Source organism: Chiloscyllium plagiosum, unplaced genomic scaffold (genome assembly GCF_037043375.1).
Source record: "Chiloscyllium plagiosum isolate Xiang-an unplaced genomic scaffold, Cpla_swu_hap1 HiC_scaffold_4, whole genome shotgun sequence".
In the NCBI taxonomy this organism is placed as follows: Eukaryota; Metazoa; Chordata; class Chondrichthyes; order Orectolobiformes; family Hemiscylliidae; genus Chiloscyllium; species Chiloscyllium plagiosum.
In genome coordinates this window covers 20,130,070-20,153,157 of record NW_028270142.1, presented here as the reverse complement: position 1 = coordinate 20,153,157, position 23,088 = coordinate 20,130,070, and the positions used below count along the sequence as shown (strand labels likewise).

General features: G+C 42.1%; 1 protein-coding gene across 6 annotated transcripts in view; it reads left to right on the top strand.

The window, feature by feature from the left end:
- LOC122549360 (lethal(3)malignant brain tumor-like protein 4) overlaps positions 1-23,088 on the top strand; it is a 312,681-nt gene that overhangs the window by 101,889 nt on the left and 187,704 nt on the right. For 5 of the 6 annotated variants that reach the window (XM_043689041.2, XM_087986018.1, XM_087986017.1 and 2 more), the window contains 4 exons: positions 573-677; positions 3,060-3,195; positions 3,917-4,008; positions 18,892-19,043. In XM_043689041.2, coding sequence (XP_043544976.2) covers positions 573-677; positions 3,060-3,195; positions 3,917-4,008; positions 18,892-19,043 — 485 coding nt within the window. The remainder of the gene's footprint in view (positions 1-572; positions 678-3,059; positions 3,196-3,916; positions 4,009-18,891; positions 19,044-23,088) is intronic. The other variant, XM_087986019.1, reaches the window with a different exon arrangement.

Here is a 23,088-nt window from a genome sequence, read left to right as displayed (position 1 = left end):
TGCACTTGCTTTCAGTGACTAATCCACAAGGATACCTAGATCCGTTTGCACATTCACACTGTCCAACTTCATGCTATTTCAGGAAAACTCTGCACATCTGTTTTTCCCCAAAGTGGTTAACCTCACATGGCGAGCAGGTACTCCACAGCTAAAGAAAAAGTGATCAGTGAGTTGCTGGAATTGGTGACTGAAATGTGACACATTTCTTGGGAAGGCCATCGAACAGGAGGCTTGGGCATTTTAGCATTGCAGTTAATGAGCATAAAACAATGGGTGCTGAGATGGTCCCTTTGGATAAGACTGAGAGAAGCACAGAGAGGCACAAAGGTTATCAAAGCAGGAATTTAATCCTTCAATCTCAGCAAAAATGTAGGGAGGCAGAAGAAGTGTGATGGTTTTGTAGTTATTGGTGCAAAGTATCTGACATTGAAAAGTCAGTGCTAGAGTTGGATAAAATTGTTATATTGGCAGCAGAGACGGGCAGTTGGAGCTTTGTCGAACCTTTGTTCTGGTTTGGAGACAGTTATGGAGAGTGATCACTTATATTCCTTTTTTTGATTTTCTCTTTACAGTTTCAGTTAGTTCCTCAGATTAAAAATGGATTTAAAGTAGGCATGAGGTTGGAAGGGATTGACCCACGGCACCCCTCCATGTTCTGTGTGTTGTCAGTGGCAGAGGTAAGAAATATATGGGAAATGTGTTTGCATTGATTTTTAATTAGGTATTTATTTCCTGCAATAAAAACAAAAACTGTTGGAAACATTCAGGTCGTATTGTTTAAGGTCTGTGAAAGTCCAAGGTCCTGAAATTTCCAATTTTTTTTTCTGTCTAGATTTTTCTGTTTTTACTTCAGAATTCCAGAGTTTGTATTGATTTTTTGTGTGTTTAGGCTTGACATTGGCACTTCATATTCAATCCCCTTACTCAAGAAAGCTTATTATAGCATTAGAAGCATTCGGAGAAGCTATGCAAAACTGATTTCTACAGTGTAGAGGTTACCTTAGGATGACATGTTGGACAGGCTGAGCCTGTACTCACTGGAGTTGACAAGAACAAGAGGTGATCTAATTGAAACAGAAAGGATGCTGTGATGAATTGACGGGGTCAAAACTGAAAGGATATATCCCTTTATCGGAGAGACTGGAACGAGAGGACTCAGTTTTAAAAATAAGGTGCTCTCATTTAAAACAGAGATGAGGATTTTTGTTTATTTCTGAGGGTCTTGGGTTATGAAATTCTCTTCCACAGAGAGCTGTTCAGTATTTTTAAGTCTGGATGAGGAAGATTCTTTATTGACCAGGGTGTTCAAGTGTATCGGGGGTAGACAGAAAAGTGTAGTTGAAGCTACAATCAGATGAGTTATCAAAATGAATAGTAATGTAGGTCCTAGGGAGTCAAATGATCTACTACTCTTAATTCATATGCTTGTATCTGTCTAGCATAATTTGCAGAGAGACCATGAGACTGCGTTGTTTAACGTCGTTGTCGAGGAGGTTTGCTAGATTGATTCTGGAATTGACAGGGTTGGCTTACGAGTAGAGATTGTGACTAGGACTATATTCATTGAAATTTAGAAACATGAGGAAGCACCTTACAGAAACAAATAAAATTGTGAAGGGACTAAATAACATCGAAGCAAAGGAAGTTTTTTCTACTGGGGGGTGAAACTAGTACTAGGGAACATAGCCTCAAAATAAGGAGGCAGGAAGGAGGCTGGAAGAACACAGCAAGCCAGGCAGCATCAGGGGGTGGAGAAGTCGACATTTCGGGTGTAACCCATCTTCAGGGTTGAGGGTGGGTGTAGTGGGAGCTACAGATAAAGGGGGTGGCGGGAGCAGGGTAGTGAAGTGGGGATAGGTGAAGACAGATAGAGGGTATGACCTGGTTGTTGAAGAAGGGAGAGGGAGGTGTCTGAGATGGACCAAGGGAATTTGAGGGCAGGCTGGAAGTTGTGGGCGAAGTTGATGAACTGCTCCAGTTCAGCCTGGGTGCAGGACGCTGCACCGATGCAGTCATCGATGTAACAGCGGAAGTTTTGGGGTACAATGCCTGTGTAGGCACTGAAGAGGGACTGTTCGATATAGCCGACAAAAAGGCAGGTGTAGCTGGGGTCCATCTGGGTGCCTGTGACCACCCCCTGTATTTAGAATTAAGGAGGAACAGATTCAGGACTGAGTTAAGGAGGAACTTCTTAACCCGAAGGGTTGTTTATCTGTGAAAAGATCAGCCATGATCTTAACAAATGGCAGAGCAGTCTCGATGGGCTCAATGGCCTACTCCTGCCCCTATTCCTATGTTCTTAAGCTTGCTATTTGTACATGAAAGCAAAAGACAGAAAAAAAGGCCAACTGATGTAGAACGCAATAAACTCCAGTCACTATCTGTTGGGAGATCTGTGCAACGGTAGGGTTAATGAACAAAAGAATCTGTATGCTACCAATTTGCATTTGCATACAAGGCTTTGAGTAATCACTTAGTAGAGTGTTTAAAGGAAAATCAGATGACAAAAACTCTGCATTGTGCTCCTCCAAATGTTCTCTCCTTCAAGCTCCATGCCATCTTCCCAGCCCATTATTTAACTCACAGCAGAATAAGTGGAATATCTGCCCTAGTTATTAGCCAATTTTATTTTAATATTTACAGTATTTAAAATATATTTATGATAATATTTTAAATATCATTGCAATAATATGTAGCCACTGCAAGCTCTTAACTGAGCAACTACAGTTATAAACTACTAAATGATTCCTTCTACTTAAAATAAATGTGTAACATAATATTTGCTAAAGTCAGAAGTCACTCCAAACCAGGTTATAGTCCAACCGGTTTATTTAAAAAAAATTAAGCTTCACCTGACGAAGGACCAGTGTTTCAAAAACTTGTGATTTTAAATAAACCTGTTGGATTATAACCTGATGTCATCTGACTTCTGTCCATCCCAGTCCAACACAGGCATTTCCACATTGTGGGTAATATGTGCGAAACATTGGTGCCTCTTAACAAATTGTTGCTGCAGTATTGTTGAAAATAACTTGAGTTTGATGATTTCCTCCTGTCAGGTATGTGGTGTCCGGCTGAGGCTCCATTTTGATGGATATTCGGAGTGTTTTGATTTCTGGACGAACATTGATTCACCTGATATCCATCCAGTAGGATGGTGTGAGAAGACCAATCGCAAATTGCATCTTCCTAAAGGTCTGAAAATTAAGGATTAATATTTATCAGAAAATCCATACGAGTGCACAATGTAAAACGTGCATCTATCACATTTGAAAGCAAAACTAACTTTGTCTTAATGACAGCTGCCTTGTAGCAATTGCTTGTGTGCCAGGAATCATCTTGTTTATTGAAGTTACAAAGACAAATTCAGCTCACAGCGGAATATGTGGAATATCTGCCCTAGTTATTATTTTAATTTTATTTTAATGTTTACAATATTTAAAATAAATTTATGATAGGTAATATTTAAAATATTACTTATCATAATGTGTCGCATTATCCTATGCAACAATAAAAATTAGTTTGGTCAGATCCTAAACTGGCTGAATGGTATTCTATTTAAATTTGGAACTTCTGTGGAGAAAATTTGTGCTGTACAGTGTGTTCTGATATAATGTGGTAGCTTCCTTCCTGTGCGATCCTGCGTTATAAGAAAATCACGTAATAGCAGCACCATTTAAACCAATGAGACCAGAATCGCAGTATAGCCAATACAGGTCAGGAAAGTTCATCTTCTACAAATAATGGTCTAAATTCTGCAAGCGCGTTATAGCCAATTTGCGTTGAAGAAACGCACATTGTGGCAGAACTGAGTGTTCTATTTTGTTTTGTGATGATTTGAAGTAAACGTATGATGTAATCAAGTTGCTCTGTTTCAACTTTGCCATGAGAGTTAGTTTTCTGACTTCCTTTCTAGGTTATAAGGAAGAGGAGTTTAACTGGACAAGCTACCTGAAGGCATGTAAGGGCCAACCAACTCCAAGGAATCTCTTCAAAGTTCAGAATGCAGTAAGTATCTTTTATGTAAAAGCACAATTATGTATTCTTTATTCTTTGTTTACTTTTCATTTCATAACATCGATTTTTTTTTAATGTTTACATTTAAATAAATTGAGATCTTAGTAACAGAATGTAGAGCTTAACACACGTAAGAATTCCAAGCAGAGAGCTTACAGGACTCAGATTTCAATTTGTCAGTTTATCCCAGGTGACATAGCACTGATCCTGACAAAGTCTCTGAACTAATCTCATTTTAAATTCTTTCGGTGAAAATTGGTTGCCTCTTCTGACTGTGCTGGGGAACTGGTGACTGCATTTGGATGTCTGAGCCAGTTTCAAAAGGGACTTGATGAAAGAAAAAGTTTCTATCCATTTGCAGGAATGAATCTGCAGCAGTGGGTGAATATGACATTGGTTCCATTGCACTGTATGCTCTGAGATCGAAATATTTGAAAACAGTGTCCCTCTCCTAACAAATGTCTATAATCGTTGTTTTCCAGTTTTCTTAGCTGCCAGCCTGAAATATGCCACGTATTTAATTCCATCTTTACTGAAATGCACTCAGTTATATTTGAACAGAAATGTCGTTAGAATATGGATTTGGGAAGTTGGAATCCAGAATAGTACAATGATTATATTCGAGAATAAGCCCTTCTTCAGGAATGAGGAAAGTTTGTCCAGCAGGCTAAGATAAAAGGTAGGGAGGAGGGACTTGGGGGAGGGGCGTCGGAAATGTGATAGGTGGAAAGAGGTCAAGGTGAGGGTGATAGGTCAGACTGGGGTGGGGGCGGAGAGGTCGGGAAGAAGATCTCAGGTTAGGAAGGCGGTGCTGAATTTGATGGATTTGACTGAGACAGGGTGGGGGGAGGGGAAATGAGGAAACTGGTGAAATCCAATTGCATCCCTTGTGGTTGGAGGGTTCCTAGCCGGAAGATGAGGCGATCCATCAAATTCAGCACTGCCTTCCTAACCTGAGATCTTCTTCCTGACCTCTCCGCCCCCACCCCAGTCTGACCTATCACCCTCACCTTGACCTCTTTCCACCTATCACATTTCCGACGCCCCTCCCCCAAGTCCCTCCTCCCTACCTTTTATCTTAGCCTGCTGGAGATGCCCTCCACCGCATCTCTTCCACTTCCCGCTCCTCCGTCCTTGAACCCCGCCCCTCCAACCGCCACCAGGACAGAACCCCACTGGTCCTCACCTACCACCACACCAATCTCCATGTACAGCGCATCATCCGCCGTCATTTCCGCTACCTCCAAACAGACCCCACCACCAAGGATATATTTCCCTCCCCTCCCCTATCAGCATTACGTAAAGACCACTCCCTCCGTGACTCCCTCGTCAGATCCATACCCCCCACCAACCCAACCTCCACTCCCGGCACCTTCCCCTGCAACCACAGGAGGTGCAAGACTTGCGCCCACATCTCCCCCCTCACCTCCCTCCAAGGCCCCAAAGGAAACTTCCATATCCGCCACAGATTCACCTGCACCTCCACACATATCATCTATTGCATCCTCTGCACCCGATGTGGCCTCCTCTATATTGGGGAGACAGGCCGGCTACTTGCGGAGCGTTTCAGAGAACACCTCTGGGACACCCGGACCAACCAACCCAACCACCCTGTAGCTCAACATTTCAATTCCCCCTCCCACTCCACCAAGGATATGCAGGTCTTTGGACTCCTCCATCGTCAGACCACAACAAAACGACGGTTGGAGGAAGAACGCCTCATCTTCCGGCTAGGAACCCTCCAACCACAAGGGATGAACTCGGATTTAACCAGTTTCCTCATTTCCCCTCCCCCCACCCTGTCTCAGTCAAATCCATCAAATTCAGCACCGCCTTCCTAACCTGAGATCTTCTTCCCGACCTCTCCGCCCCCACCCCAGTCTGACCTATCACCCTCACCTTGACCTCTTTCCACCTATCACATTTCCGACGCCCCTCCCCCAAGTCCCTCCTCCCTACCTTTTATCTTAGCCTGCTGGACAAACTTTCCTCATTCCTGAAGAAGGGCTTATGCCCGAAACGTCGATTCTCCTGTTCCCTGGATGCTGCCTGACCTGCTGCGCTTTTCCAGCAACACATTTCCAGCTCTGATCTCCAGCATCTGCAGACCTCACTTTCTCCTCAATGATTATATTCCTCAGGCACTGAAATGACTGGGCAAACATTAAACTATTCAGGTAAAACAGAGCAATATAGGATGTAGGTTTGATATCCAGACGTTTCATTACCTGGCTAGGTAACATCATCAGTAGCGACCTCCAAGTGAAATGAAGCTGATGACTCCTGCTTTCTATTTATATCTTTCTCCTGGGGTTTGTGGTGATGTCATTTCCTGTTCGTTTTCTGAGGGGTTGATTGATGACATCTAGATCTGTGTGTTTATTTATGGCATTGTGGTTGGAGTGGCAGGCCTCTAGGAATTCTCTGGCATGTCTTTGCTTGGCCTGTCCCAGGATGGATGTGTTGTCCCAGTCTAAATGGTGTTTTTTTTCATCCGTGTGTAAGGCTATGAGGGAGAGGGGGTTGTGTCTTTTTGTGGCTAGCTGGTGTTCGTGTATCCTTGATGGCTAACATTCTTCCTGTTTGTCCCACGTAGCGTTTGTGGCAGTCCTTGCATGGAATTTTGTAGATGACGTTGGTTTTGTCCATGGGTTGTACTGGGTCTTTTAAGTTTGTTAGTTTTTGTTTGAGTGTTCGTGGATTTGTGTGCTACTAGGATTCCGAGGGGTCTTAGTAGTCTGGCTGTCATTTCTGAAACTTCTTTGATGTATGGTCAGGTGGTTAGGGTTTCTGGCTGTGTTTGGTCTGCTTGTCGTGGTTTGTTCATCATTTTGCAAATATCTACCACCAAGCTGTAGTAAACATCTGTCATACCTTTCAACACCCAGTTATCCATGCCTGGTTTCATGTGTATTAGTTATAACATAAGCATTGCTGCACCTGCTAAAGATATCGTGCTGTAGGTGATGTCCACATCATGGTTAGTAACTGGGCTGCCTTTCAAGACAAAAGTCCAAACTCTTGGTGGTAGATAAGGAATTGAACATCAACTGAATATCAGCACTGGACTTCAAAGAATTTGTACATTAGCAGCATCAGTTTACAGACAGCTGCACAACTCTGTAAATAGGGCATTGACCAGATAGAAGACAGTTAATTACATGTTATCTCTAACTTCCTTCAGCCTAAATGGAATTTCTAAGATTGCCTAAACGGAAAGGTGAAATAAACAGTTCCACTCCACTTCTGAACTGAGACACAGTATGTTGCGGAGAGGTGAAAAGTGAGAACACATCATTCTTGGTAGTGAAACAAAGTAACAATCTCTCAGCTACAGAGTTTGTTCTTGAAGGGACTGCTTTTAATTCACACTTAAACTAAGTCAAGCACACACAGCTTAAAAGTACCATCCAACATCTTTAATACGAAACCATGGATATCAGACACCTCCTTGTAGATTGGGCACACAATGAGACCTTGACGCAATTTCAACTACTCAAGCATCATTTGCAATTCTATTTTACAGATCAAATAATAGATTTATGAGTGGCGTTCTGAAAGCTAGTGCTTCCAGTTAAACCTGTTGGACTATAACCTGATGTGTTGTGTGATTTCTAACTTTGTACACCCCAGTCCAACACTGACATCTCCAAATTACAAATAATAGATGATCCCGAGAAAACACAAAAATCTAACATGCCATTAGCAAGGAGGGGCTTCGCAGAATTAATACATTCATTCAGTCTTTGCACAGGCGATCAGAAAGTTCCAGAAAAGATTTGGGAAATGTTTCAAAGACCTGCTCAGGGCAAGGATTGCCTTCAGGATTAGCACTGTCCAGCTTGTGTCATACAGATAACAACTCAAAGGGTTTATTGACTACTTTATCAGAAGAATCCTCAGCAGAAAGGTGTAAGTGTAACTTTTCCAAAGAGAAATCTTAAGAGAGAGACGCTCATTTTGCCAGTCAGCACCTCTGCACAATTTTAAAGCGTTTAGAAAGCATCTTCTTGGCAAGAACGACAGGCCGTACTATTGATGTATTGTTTGAAGCTGGGCTCAAGTATGAGACCATTGAGGCAGGTCAACGCAACTGCTTGCTTTAGTTACAGCTAATATTATTGCTCTAGTCAGCAAAGTGCATCCAATCAACAAAATCTTGAAAAGATGGGGTTTGTTGCACCTCCTCAAAAAGCTGTCCACCTTTTTCTCATATCGGTAAAGCATGGTAGCACCAAGAGACTTGTGCAGGAAACCTAGCTCCAGAGTGCAAGACAGGCACCAGAAGAAAACACAGGCAATGAACAAGACAGGTCCAAACCACAACAGGAGCAGCAAGGCAAGCATTCAGGAAACACGCAAACACATATTGATGAAGTTCAGAGCCAACTGAGCAAAATGTGAAGTTCAAAGGATAGCCAGACCTTCCATACTATTGATGTCTCACAGCATGTCAAAGGTAATCAGAAGCTTTTACAACCGTTGGCAACTTATGTCCTGAATTGACACGCATTAAAAGCAATGGGAGGGCAACCGGTTTGCACAGATCTCTGTTTTGCTAAACTTCATGAAATTCAAACCACCCCCACCACCCCGTGGGGAACAGATCACATGTGACACAGTTGAATCAACCAACCATCTCAATGGATATGACTTGAAGTGAGAGTTAAGCCTGGGTGATTGAATTTGACACACTGAGTAGATCACCCAACCCACAAGACCAAGATAGCTTTAAATTAAGGGGTGGTAGGTATAGGACAGATGTTAAGGGTAGATTCTTTACTCAGCGAGTCGTGAGTTCATGGACTGCCCTGCCAGTAGCAGTGGTGGACTCTCCCTCTTTATGGGCATTTAAACGGGCATTGGATAGGCATATGGAGGATAGTGGGCTAGTATAGGTTAGGTGGGCTTGGATCGGCGCAACATCGAGGGCCAAAGGGCCTGTACTGCGCTGTATTTTTCTATGTTTTATACACCTCCTGATTTGCACGGGGCTGGCCTAGAGTTTGAATTTGAAGATGTTCCTGTGCTACACTTTGGTCAGAGCTAGTGTGAACAGTTCCAATCAGCAAGAAAACTAAATCATTTTGGCTATCCAGAGGTGCAGGTGGTATATCACAAGTGATTTTCAAGGGCAAACAAGTCCAGATAACAGAAGTATAACGCTATGTACAGTGTTACACCAAGACCACATCGGTATTGAACCAGAAGACAGCTTGGATATGCATTAGTCAGGGGTGAATCAGGATATTTGCTGACTTGTGAATGCATGTGAGGGATGCTCAATATAACAATCCCAAGATCGGAGGTAGCTTCCACATCTACATGAAATTCCAACCAGCTCCTTGGACAAAATTAGCAGCATCTCTCTTCATAGTGCATGACGAAAATTTCATTCTGACAAATACAAGCATCATTGACAGCCATGAGCACTGTTTTTGAGTTTATCCAGCAATTATTATCTGACAATGGACTGTAATACATTGACAGACAGTTTCAAGGTTTATATTAAGCAGAGAGTAAACCACAGCATACCATCATCTCAACTATCCATGCTCAAACTATCTAGCAAAATGTATGATCCAGAAAATCAAAGCTGTGATAATGAAGTGTCAAGCAACAAAGCAAGACTTTCACATTTCGCTACTTCATTTTTGTGCTGCACCAGTGGAAAACGGATTATCAGTCCCATTACAATCTGCTTGTAAGGATGTTTGAGGCACAGAATGCTGTGCACCTTTCATTCCCCTCTGTCTTTGGAGAAGAATGATTGAGCAGGTAAAGAACGAACAAAGCTGTGTACTGGGCAGAGAATGCAAGTCAGAAATCTAAATCCAAATGGTTGGATATCAGAAAGGTTTCTAGAATTTGCAGCCAGCCCAGATCATACAAAGTAAATCCTGAACATGGTGCAACATTGCAAAAGAGGCATGGACAGGATAAGTAGAATGTTGCCAGGGTTGGGGGATGTGAGCTATAGGGAGAGGCTGAATAGGCTCGGGCTGTTTTCCCTGGAGCATCGGAGGCCGAGGGGTGAACTTATAGAGGTTTACAAAATTATGAGGGGCATGGATCGGATAAATAAACAAAGTCTTTTCTCTGGGGTGAGGGAGTCCAGAAGTAGTGGGCATAGGTTTAGGGTGAGAGGGGAAAGATATAAAAGAGACCAAAGGGACAACCTTTTCAAGCAGAGGGTGATGCGTGTATGGAATGAGCTGCCAGGGGAAGTGGTGGAAGCTGGTACAATTGCAGCATTTAAAAGGAATCTGGATGGGTATATGAATAGGAAGGTTTAGAGGGATATGGGCCAAGGGCTGGCAAATAGGATTAGGTTAGGTTAGGACGTCTGGTTGGCATGGACAAGTTGGATCGAAAGGTCTGTTTCCGTGCTGTACTTCTCTATGACTCAAAGCCTACTTAGACTAATGTACTGAATGCCAGCCATCCACAAAGAGAGTAAGGAAGAACACTCTGGTGATGGTGGTTGTGCAGTGTGGTGTAATGATAAAATATAGCAGTAAGACAACCAAACTGTCAAGTAATGAGTGATTTATTATCACATATATTGTTTAAATGCAGTGAAAAATGTTCTTTCACCACAATCTGGCACCATTTTGAGTTTCAATAAAAATAAAAAGAAATTACTTAAATAAGAGCTCATCTTCTGTTCAAATCGGTGTCTCAAGCATGGTTGCCAAGCTTCTGTAAGGTCTCTGCAAGGTGGGCCTCAGGAATCCCACTCCGGGAATGGCAATGATGAAGCCGATGCTCCAAGAAACTCTGGCTCTGCTATTGCCACCTTGCTGCCACCGGACTCTGGGCAGAATGCTGCCAGGAGTCCATGCTTCAGACAACCCTGCAGCCAAGAGCCCAGACCCCACCCCTATTGCTGTGAGGAGTTCTCACTCTGGGCACCCCCGCAGCCAAGAGCCCAGGCTCCAGGTCTGTTGCTGCAAGGAGTCCTAACTGTGGGCACCCCTGCAGCCAAGAGCCCAGGCTCCAGGCCTACTGCTGCCAGGAGTCCACACTTCAAACTCTGCCACCACCAGGAGTCCAGGCTCTGCCCTGTGGCCACCAGGAGTCCTCACTCTGGGCACCACTGCCGCCAAGGCTCTGGACCTGGTCACCAGCAGTTCCTCACCCAGTTCCATATTCCAAGATTCCAAGTATTCAAGTCTGAGTAAGTGTGACAGAGAATAATGTGTACCTGTCAAGACTGGAATGTGATTCCCAGATCAGGATGAGTTGTCAAACCTCCAATGTAATACTAAATTCTGAATTATTGATCTTGTAAACTCTGTTTTATCTGCTTGTATATATGTATACCATGTATATCTGTTTGGAATTTTTTTATGTTAGGGAATGGGAATCCATGGTGGAGAGCATGGTATTCAGAAGGATACCTGAGAAATTTGACTCTCACAATGGACTGAACCAAAGTTATACAATCATAGATTCATAGAGATGTATGGAAACTGACCCTTCGGTCCAACTCGTCCATGCCAACTAGATATCCTAAGTTAATCCAGTACTATTTGCCAGCCCTAGGCCTATATCCCTCTTAAACCCTTCCTATTCAGATGCCTTGTAAAGGTTGTAATTGTACCAGCTTCCACCACTTCCTCTGGCAACTCATTCCATACACGTACCACCCTCTGCTTGAAAATGTTGCCCCTTGGGTTTCTTTTAAATCTTTCCCCTCTCGCCCTAAACCTAAGCCCTCTAGTTCTGCAAACCCCCACCACCCCAGGGAAAAGATCTTATCTCTTTACTCTATCCATGCTTATGATGATTAAAGTAGGGTTTTTTTTTGTATATTTGATAATAAAACCCTGAGGAAACTCCAAGGTGAAATGAAGAACCAACTGAGTTTGTCACCTACTTCATGGATAAGTTTTCTCTGTACATCTCTAACCATGAGTATTTATTTACATTGCATGAGAATTTTCTACTTGGATTACCTTGTATCTATCCTTGTTTGCTCCAGGTGATAAGAACTTTTACAATTTCAAATGTATATTTCCCTGCAAGAGGTTTTTCACACAGTCAGTGATTAGGATGTTTTGTCTGAGACTTTGGTGGAGGCAGGTTCAATTAAAACATTCGGTAAGGCATTAGACTGTCAGTTGAAAGGATGAATGTGCAGTATTACAGGGAGAAGGCAGGAGAACTCCGTGTCAGTGCAGACATGATGTACTGAGTGAGCCTCCTTCTGTACCATAAACAATTCTGCAAGTGGTTGATGATAAGTGAGCTTAATGCAATAAACCTGGATGTCTCTAAAATCAGTGTGATTTTCATGTCACCATCTGTTCTGTGTCATTCCTTCCACTGTGCTGAAGGAAAAAAAAGTATTGTTAATTATTCAGAACAGATAGATGATTGCAACAGGGGGAATACAGCCACAAGATAGCTGCAAATGATGGAGGATCCATCTCTGCTCATTGGTCCAAACACAAAGTTAAACTCTTTCTTATCATGAGGATTTTTGCTTCAATCAAACTATTGGCAAGTCATTCCATGTGTTGACTACTCTGTGTGTGGAGAGTTCTGTGTTTTTGGTTCCAGTTGTTTTTGTTTAAGCTTGAGCACATTGCCCCATTGCAGCAAAGGAACTGAAACAGACCATTTTAACTTTTTGACCCGCTTCTGCTTTTTAAGGCTATCGTAGCTGGCCTGTGACCTAATTTCTTCTATCTCATATCCCTTAATACCATTGATTAACAAAAGCCTGATTAAAATTAATGATCAATCGCATGTAAATTGCTATTAATGAAAGAGAGATCCAGATTTTTGCTTCCATTTTCTACTTACGTTCCTTAAAGAGCTGGCCCTAATTTTTAGGCTACGTCCTAAGTTCTTTTTCTTTGCTCTAACCATTATCACTTTGCAGAAACCTGCAGAACAGAGGGATTCAGGGGTTCTCATCCATGAATCACAAATACTAGCATCCAAGTTCCATGGGCAATTGGGAAGGCAGATGGAATTCAGGTAGTTCTTCTATAACGTGATGGTTGCATTCTTGTGCAACCCTGCATTATAGAAAAATCGCCCTTCAGAAACCGCGCTTAAAATGTTGTAATCGCATTACAGCCATCACACGTTTCTGCTATAATGCAGTAGCCCCATTCTCATGCAATCCTGTGTTATCAGAAAGTCACATGATAGCAACACCAATTAAACTAACTAACTATTGGCTTTTATTTCCAAGGGAATTGAATCTAATAGTCAGGTTACAGTGAGAATATTATGGACAATTTCAGACTTCTTGGAGATGTAATACTGGTATTGGAGCCAGACAAGAGCAGGTTTATTAAGCTGATGTCAGGTATGGAGGGATTGTCTTATAAGGAGAGGTTTAGTAGATTGGGTCTGTACTCATCGAGATTGTGAGGCAACCATTGTGAAACGTACAAAATTCTCAGGAAACTTGACAGGGTAGATGTAAAAGGTAGTTTCTCCTTGTGGGAGAGTCTGGGACTTGGGGTGGCATAAGCTCAGAATAAGAGGTGGTCCATTTAAGACCTAGGAATTTCAACTCTAAGCTGCCTCCCTTTGTGACAGCACAGGGTCCATCTTGACTATTAACATCACCACATAACATTTGGAGAGTATTTTGCTGCTCCACCCATCAATGTTTTATGAAGCTGTGATATTTTACATGACTGGATTCCCATTGGTGCTTGACACTGTTTGATGTACGTAGCCAGGCCAGATGACCACATTTAACTGGTTGTTAACTCAGTCAATGATAGGACAGGAAGAGAGAGCAGGTTTTACAAGTGACACACCGTAAAACCATGAAACAGGAGCAGAAGTAAGCCAATCATCCTTTTGAGTCTGCTCTGTTATTCAATGAGATCATGGCTGATTTGATAACCCTCAATTCCCCTTTCCTGCTTTTTCCCTGAAAACATTGACTCACTGACTGATTAACAATGTCTATCTCCATCACGAATCCACTTAACCCAGCCTTGACAGTCTTCTTCAGTAAAGAATTCTACTCGTTGAGTGAAGAACTTCCTCCTTGACTAAGTAGCTTCCCTTACTGCAAAAGAAAACCTTTTTTTTAAAAATCAGTCTGTTTGGAGATTTATGATTTCTGCAGAAGATCAGGCTTGAACCCAGGACTTCCTGTTCCAGCACCACAAGAGCCTGTTAAACATTATGAATCAAATGTATTATGTTCTGCAGCAGATGGGACTTGAACCAGGGTCTCCCGGCTCACATGAAGGGATACTACCCCTGCACAGAAAGCACGGTTGTAGATATTTTCTGATCAGAAATGTTTGTACACACCTCTGGAGCAGGTAGGATTTGAATTCAGGTCTCCTGGCTCAGAGATAGAGACACTACCACACCCATACGCAATCCCCCAGGACTATGACACTTGTATCTGCCCCAATAAGCATCAGCTGCTTTACATTATCTCTGGAGCATATCCTGGTTCATTTTTAATGGGATTATTATTTAGAACATTGTCAGGCAGAACCTGTCACATCCAGCCAATTACACCGCATGCCGTTATCCCTAATTAATTATCGGTACAAGTCATTTCGCTATAACGTGTATTTCATTAACACAAATTAGCTATAATGCGATTGACAAATTGGGTTCACTATTTCTAAAGCACAGACTTTTAAAGTATGTATTGGTTATAATGAAATTCCAGCCCATTAGTTTAAATGATGCTGCTGTTATGCGATTTTCTTATAACATGGGATTGCATAAGAATGGAACTACTGCATTAAAGCAGAACCAAGTGTTAGTAATTTCCTGATGACAGAAACTGGGCGAACGGTTCAAATATTCTTGATTCCCCCCAGTAATTTTCCTGAAATAGCATGTGATTTCCAACTTGAAGCAGCAGCTCCTGTATGGAGAGATTTCGGGAAGATTATTGGAGAGAGAAGCAGAGTTCACATTTTGAATGAGAAGGGAAAGTTTTAAAGGAACGTAAGGGACAACGTCTTCATAAAGAAGTTGGTGCGTGTATGGAATGAGCTGCCAGAGGAAGTGGTGGAGGCTGGTCCAATGACAACATTGCAACCTTTAACAGATATCTGGATAGATACATGAATAGGATGGGTTAGAGGGATATGGGCCAAATGCTGGCTAATGGGGCTAGATTAGTTTAGGATATCTGATCGGCATGGACAAATTAGACCAAAGAGTCTGTTTGCACGCTGTACATCTCTACAAGTCTGTGACTCTGAGTCTGCTGGACAGTTCTGAAGAAAAGCCATACAAGACTCAAAGTGGTCACTCTGTTGCTGTCCCCACAGATGTTGTTGGACCCACTGAGTTTCCCCAGCATTCTCTGTATTTGTTTCCGATTTCCAGAATCCACAGTATTTTACTTTCATTTGGAACATCCTTGTTTTGCATCTGCAATGTCCCCACCTATTTCTCTTGGATCTCTGCCATTATTTTCTTAATTTGTGTTTTTTGCTTGTCCTTGCCACTGATTCAGTGTTATGTTCCTTGGGTCATCAGGAGTGCTATCCTCCTCCTCTTCTGTAAATAATCTAAGCTAAAGTCGAAATAGTCTTACTGACCATAGGGCTGTTCTTTCATTGGAGAGAGATGACTGGGGGCGGTTCAACCAGAGGGTCACCATACCATAGTCAAAGGGAGAGACTGAGAAGGAAAATGCTTCATTGTAACCATGGCCGGTGCAAGAATTGAATCCACAGTGTTGGTATCCCCACACTGTAAACCAGCCATCCAGCCAACTAAGTAAAACCAACCCCACTTATTTAATACATCACCGACTTCATCATTTTATTTACAAAGTCATAAATATCTGTTTCCAAGCTACCCACAATGCGTCTGAAGAAGGGTTACACCCGTAACGTTGACTTCTTCACCTCCTGATGCTGCCTGGCCTGCCGTGTTCTTCCAGCCTCCTGCCTGTCTACTTTGGATTCCAGCATCTGCAGTTTTATTTGTCTCTACCTACACTGCTTTTGACAACCCTCTTAAAATCACTTGATGAACAAATGCAGTTTGTGGTGCGTTGCATTTGAATTTTTTTTTAATTTATAAGTTATTGTCAATTTTTTGACAAGCAGAGCCTTTGTCCCTCAAATTTATGCTGTACCATATTGGATTACTTTGGACATCCTTTACGGGTTTTTTAAAAAGCTTCTTCCAGACCTGTGCTGTCTGACATTTTCTCACCTTCAGCCGATTACTGTTTAACAAGAAACAAGTCCAAGTTTCTGTACTTTTTCCTCACAACCAAGTGTTGTAAAACTGAACATCAGTCTCATGGCTTTTGAATAGTCTTCCTTGTGTCTTTGTAATTAAGATTAGGTCCCATGCTCAAATTGTGATCTGACTCAAGGGCTATACAGTTTGAATAGGACCTTTCTGTGAGCCAGCTTTATTATTACTTCTAATAAACCTCTCAACTATGGTTGATTTGTTCAGCGAAGGCTTTGCAGCAATTGCATGATGGTTAAATTAATTTAAGATGAGAAAGAACTGGATTGTTATGAGCTGATTTAAAAATAAGTCATTGGATTCCAAAGTCAGTCTTTGTTATTTGTGCATTGTTGATTGTGAGAGAATGAATCCAGCGAATTTTGACAATCCAATAGAAATAAAGAAACTTAATGTTTTGAAGTTGTTAAATGGTAAATCTGTCTTTCTGCACAGCAATACAATGTACTGAAATTATTTACTGTTTTTCCTGCCTTTTGTCTTGGTTGTAAGCTTTGGAATAATGGCACACAGTTTGCGTATTTGAAAAGTGCATTTGAAGCAATTTTTGTCAGTATTTGGATCAAAAGGTTGTGAAGCTGAAAATCTGTGATCTTGTTCTGCTGCCATAATAATGGAGCAGCGGGATTTGCATGTCTCAGAAGTTTCTATGTGTGGATTTTCTAAAACGAAGGTGGATGCCAATCTGCATACCTAAGATACTTGGTAAAGTGGAAATTAAGTGCAGTTGTGCAAATAGAAATGTGCTGAATAAGTGCAATCAGAAGTGGGTATTAGCAAAAATATCACGGTCAGCAATAAGTGACTGCACTTCTGATCTCAAGGAAATTTATCCCTATAGATCGAACAATCTCCTTGCCATCAAGTATGATTTTCATGGGGTAGGGTTTTAATGATCCATGTTGCTTCCCAGCTCATGGTCAGGGATACAGGAATTGAGGTGGGACAACAGAGAGGTAGGCTAGTCTCGAGCCCAAATCAGCTGTAGCTGCCATTTAGATGTGATGAGCGTGGAAGCGGTCCAACCAGTCCTTACTGAACATAATCCCAAGCTAAACTCGTCCCACCTACCTGCTCCTGACTCCTATCTCTCCAAATCTTTCCTATTCATAGACTTAACTAAATGTCTGTTAAACATTGTAACTGTGCCCACATCAATCACTTCCTCGGCAATTCATTCCGTACGTGAACCGACTTCTGTGTAAAAAATTTTCTCCTTGTGTCTTTGCTAAATCTCTCTCCTCTCACCTTAAAAATATGCCCCCTAGTCTTGAAATCCGCCATCCTATCATTAACCACATCTTTACCCCTCATGATATTATAAATCTCTGAATGTAGGTTTGCTCACTGAACTGGAAGGTTAGTTTTCATTAACCTCTATAATGTCACCTCTCAGCCTCCTACACACTAGTGAAAAAGGTCCCAGCCATTCTTTATAACTCAAACCTTCCAAAATCAGGCAACATCCTGGTAAATCTCCTCTGAGCCCTCTCTAGTTTAATAATCTTCATCTTCCAAGTAATTGTGGCGAATGCAGAGTGGGGATCTGGGATAAGGAAGTGTAACATTGAGTATTCAAGTTTTACAGGTGTTCAGGATTTCTTGTCCAAACTTTCACTTTTTTTTCAACTAAATCAAACTGTTTCAGGATTGATGCCTTTATCCTGTCCAACTGCAGTTCTCAAAGTTCAGGGAGCTGTGCAGGGTGGCTTAGTAGTTAGCACTGCTGCCTCACTGTGCTAGAGACGCAGGTTCGATTTCAGCCTCAGATAACTGTCTGTACAGAGTTTGCACATTCTCCCTGCGTCTGTGTGAGTTTCCTCTGGGTGTACCCGTTTTCTCGTACAATCAAAAGATGTGCAGGTTAGGTGGAGTGGTCATGCTAAATTGCCCCGTAAATGTCCATGGATATGTAGGGTAGATGGATTAGCCATGGTAAATGTGGAAGTAGTATGGGGGGGGGGTTGGGTCTGGGTGTGATATTCTTCATGCTAACTCAATGGGCTGAATGGCCTCCTTCTGGTCTGTATGAATAGCTGCCCACCCCATGGAAATTTCTACAAGTCTAAAAAAGTTCTATATGAGCTCACTAATGATCTGAACCAATTAAGAGGCACTGTGCTTTGTCCGTGTCCTCAGGGACAGTTGTTTGTGAGGAGGAGAACAGGCAGATTGGCATGCTGCTCCTGCCATCATCTCACTTGCCACCGTCTCTGTGTTTCACTTCAGTCCCTGATTTTTCGTCAGTCTCAGATGGTGATTGTTAATAGTTCCATCACAATATCCCCCTTGCTAAGTACTTATATCTAAAGACAGTGGTTATTATTTGTTGCCCAGCATGTTTTTCGCAAGATATGTCATCACTTTCATGTACAGTCAGTTCTGCTATAACGTGGTAGTTCTATTCTCGTGCAATCCCATATTATAAGAAAATCGCATAACAGTAGCACCATTTAAACTAATGGGGCCGGAATCGCGTTATGACCAATACAAGCTGAAAAAAATTGTGCTTTATAAAGTGTCCCCAATTCATCAATCATGTTATAGTGAATTCACATGAGCAAAACATGCATTATAGCAGAATGACCTGTAGCTAATGTTGTCATGTTTATTTATTTTCTAAAATATTCATTATTTATCTTTCAGACTGTTACTCCTTCAGGATTTCGAGTAGGTATGAAGCTGGAAGCAGTGGACAGAAAGAATCCCTCCCTGATCTGTGTTGCATCAGTCACAGATATCGTAGACAATCGCTTTTTGGTTCATTTTGATAACTGGGATGATACGTATGATTACTGGTGAGGGCTTGTTTATCATCATTCTCAGTGCTGTTTTACTACGTAGATCTTCTGATACAACTGTCGAGAAATATCAAAAATGTAACATATATCTTAAAATTTGAGTGAGGTGGATTTTCTTCTGCTGAAAGAGTCAACTCTAAGCTATGGAGTTAGTCAACTAAAACTAACAGAGCCATGCTGTGTGTGTGTGTCAGTTCAGTGTACATGGTTATTGGGGTGGAAGTACCCCAGAAAATATGGTGGCGCCATGTGACAAAAGCAGATGTAGGAAGAATGGGAGTTGGCTTGAGGGGCAATGGCTGAGGGAGTCTCATGATGCAGTATTAGGCTCTCAAACCCACTGCTACTTATAAAGGCAGTGACAAAAGCTGTGTGATAAGAATGGCAGAAAGATTAAAGAAATGAGAGCACGTCTACGTAAAGCTACCATTGTATATCCTGACCAGTCTCAAAGTAGGTGTGCATGCATGCATGCATGTATGGAGGCAGACCTGAATAGAAATATGGAATTAACAGGTGACTTTATTATTTGGGGGTGGTGGTGAGTTGGAAAGGCAGGGTCCTCTGTGGCGAACAGTAAGAAGTCCCAAAGAGGGGGAGTTGCCTACACATTGCCATGATAAGGGATAATTCATGCTAGCTGAGAAAGAACTGAGAAAGGAAATGGGGGTAAATTCCATCATCACAGTCCATATTCAAACAAACAACATATGTAAGGCCAGGAAGGGGATCCTGCTGTAATAATATCAGGGAGTTGAATTCTCAATTGAAAACCAAAGCTGACCATAATCTTTGAGTTATTGCCCAGGAAAGAAAAGAACCTTTCCATGGGATGCAAGCTGAGTGTTATTTTGGGGCAGGAATGATCTGTACCGATGGAATAAGTTCCATTTGATATAGACTGGGACCCAGGCCAGGCTTGAAGTGTACATAGGCAGGTGTCAAAGACTTGGCACCAGTAAGTTGAGGAATGGGGTTAGGATTAACCCTCAAATATCAGCAAGGCGGCCTTTCCTGGAGCCACAGGAAATGGGGGAGATACTAAACAAGTATTTTGCATCAGTGTTTCCTGTGGAGAAGGACATGGAAGGTATAGAATGTAGGGAAATAGATGGTGACATCTTGAAAAATATTTTTTCAAAGGAGGTGGTGCTGGATGCCTTGAAACGCATAAAAGTGGATGAATCCCGAGGTCCTGATCAGGTGGACCCTAGAACTCTGTGCGGAGCTCAAGAAGTGATTGCTGGGTCTCTTGCTAAGATATTTGGATTATCAGTAGTCACAGGTGAGGCTCTGGAAGACTGGAAGTTGGCTAACGTGGTGCCACTATTTTAGAATAGTGGCAAGAAAAGCCAGGGAACTATAGACCGGTGAGCCTGACGTCGGTGGTGGGCAAGTTGTTGGATGGAATCCTGAGGGACAGGATTTGCATGTAGAGAGGAGCCTTGATTATCCAAAGGGTATGGGTTAGGAGTATTTCATTCAGTTGATCAAATTCCGGATAATCAAATGCAGGATAACATAGTTTAGCCGAGCATTGGGATGTTGCGATCTTGCCAGATAATCTGATATTCGGATAATCAAGGTTCATCTGTATTTGGAAAGGCAAGAACTGATTAGGGATAGTCAGCATGACTTTGCATAGGAAATCATGTTTCATGAATTGATTGAGTTTTTTGAAGAAGTAACAAAGAAAATTGATGAGGACAGAGTGGTAGACATGATCTAAATGGACATTAGTAAGGCATTCAACAAGGTTCCTCATGGGAGACTGGTTAGCAAGGTGACATCTTATGAAATACAGGGAGGACTAGCCATTTGGATACAGAACTGGCTCAAAGGTAAAAGACAGAGAGTGTTGATTGAGGGTTGCTTTTCAGACTGGAGGCCTGTGACCAGTGGAGTGCCACAAGGATCGGTGCTGGGTCCACTGCTCTTCATCTTTTATACAAATGATTTGGATGTGAAAATAGGAGGTATAGTTGGTTGTTTGCAGATGACACCAAAATTGGAGGTGTAGTGGACAGCGAAGAAGGTTACTTTTAGAGACATACAAGATAATCAGAGGGTTAGGTAGAGTGGACAGAGAGAGTCTTTTTCCAAGTATGGAGGCGGCAAACACGAGGGGACGCAACTTTAAAGTGAGGAGAGAAAGGTATGACAGATGTCAGAGGTAGTTTCTTTACTCCGATAGTAGTAAGGGTATGGAATGCTTTGCCTGCAATGGTAGTAGATTCGCCAAATTTAAGTGCATTTAAGTTGTCATTGGACAGGCAAATGGACGTACATGGAATAGTGTAGGTGGGATGGGCTTCAGGTTAGTATGACGACAGCGCAACATCGAGGGCCGAAAGGCCTGTACTGCGCTGTAATGTTCTATGTTCCGAGTACAACAGAATCTTGACCAGATGGGCCAATGGACTGAGGAGTGGCAGATGAGTTTAATTTAGATAAATGTGAGCTGCTGTATTTTGGGAAAGCAAATCAGAGCAGGACTTATACATGTAATGGTAAGGTCCTGGGGAGTGTTGCTGAACAAAGAGACTTTGAAGTGCAGGTTCTTGAAAGTGGAGTCACAGGTAGATAGGATAGTGAAGAAGGTGTTTGGTATGCTTTCCTTTATTGATCAGGGTATTGAGTGCAGGAGTTGGAAGGTCATGTTGCGGCAGGACATTGGTTGGGCCACTGTTGGATATTGCATGCAGTTCTGGTCTCCTTCCTATTGGAAAGATGTTGTGAAACTTGAAAGGATTCAGAAAAGATTTACAAGGATGTTGCCAGGGTTGGAGGATTTGAGCGATAGTGAGAGCCTGAATAGGGTGTTTTCCCTGGAGCGTCGGAGGCTGCGGGGTGACCTTATACAGATTTACAAAATTATGGGGAATGGATGGGGTAAATAGGCAAAGTCTTTTCTCTGGGGTCAGGGAATCCAGAACTAGAGGGCATAGGTTTAGGGTGAGAGGGGAAAGATTTAAAAGAAATCTAAGGGGCAACTTTTTCAAGCAGAGCGTGGTAAGAGTATGGAATGAGCTGCCAGAGGAAGTGGTGGAAGCTGGTACAATTACAGCATTTAAAAGGCATCTGGATGGGTATATGAATAGGAAGGGTTTAGAGGGATATGGGCCAGGTGCTGGCAGGTGGGTCTAGATTGAGTTGGGATATCTGGTCGGCATGGACGAGTTGGACCGAAGGGTCTGTTTCCATGCTGTACATCTCTATGACTTTATGATTAGGACAAGAGAGATTTTCAACCTAAATGTAAAGCAAACAAGTGAAGGAGGGCAAAAGAAAGAAGAAATTCCAGGAAGACTTTGTTGGCAAGGGAATGAGTAGAGAGATCGGATGTGAGATTAAAAAGATGCTTAAGTGCAAAGTGGGTCAAAGCCGTGTTAAAATGTGGTTACGGCAATGCCCAAAATAAATATGGAGGAAATCATGCAGGAGAATGAACCAGCAGGGGTAGGGAAATACTGAGTTATGGCTGTTGAAAAATCAGGATGAAGGACTAAACAATGCAGAGTGTCGCATAGTTGTACTTATTCAAGACAGCATAATGGTGGTTGAGAAAAGGGATACCGCTATTAGCAAGACTAAAATAGAATTCGAATAGATTAAAGCAGCGTGAATCACATTGATAGATGTCATCTGTGGGGCACTGAATTGTGGAAGGGATTTGGAGGAGAAAGAGCAGAAAATTAAGGAATTGAGTGAAAAAGCAAAAAAAAATAGTCATGGAGGATTTTAACTGCCTGAATGTGATTTGGGTAGAAGCAGTGGATAAAGAGAATAAGGGAGCAGAGTTCCTACAATGTGTTCAGGGGTCCTTTCCAACAAAAGGTTGGAAAAACCCAACAAGGCAAGATCTGTTATTAGATACATTAATGTAGAATGAACCAGATCAGATAACAGAATAATGCAATATTAGGTATCATTTAGGCAACAATGACCATTCCAATGATGATAAGGAAGAATATCATTTTGTTGAAAACCAAATTGGGGAAAACTGATTTTGAGGGGTTAGTGACAGAACTTGAAAAAGAAA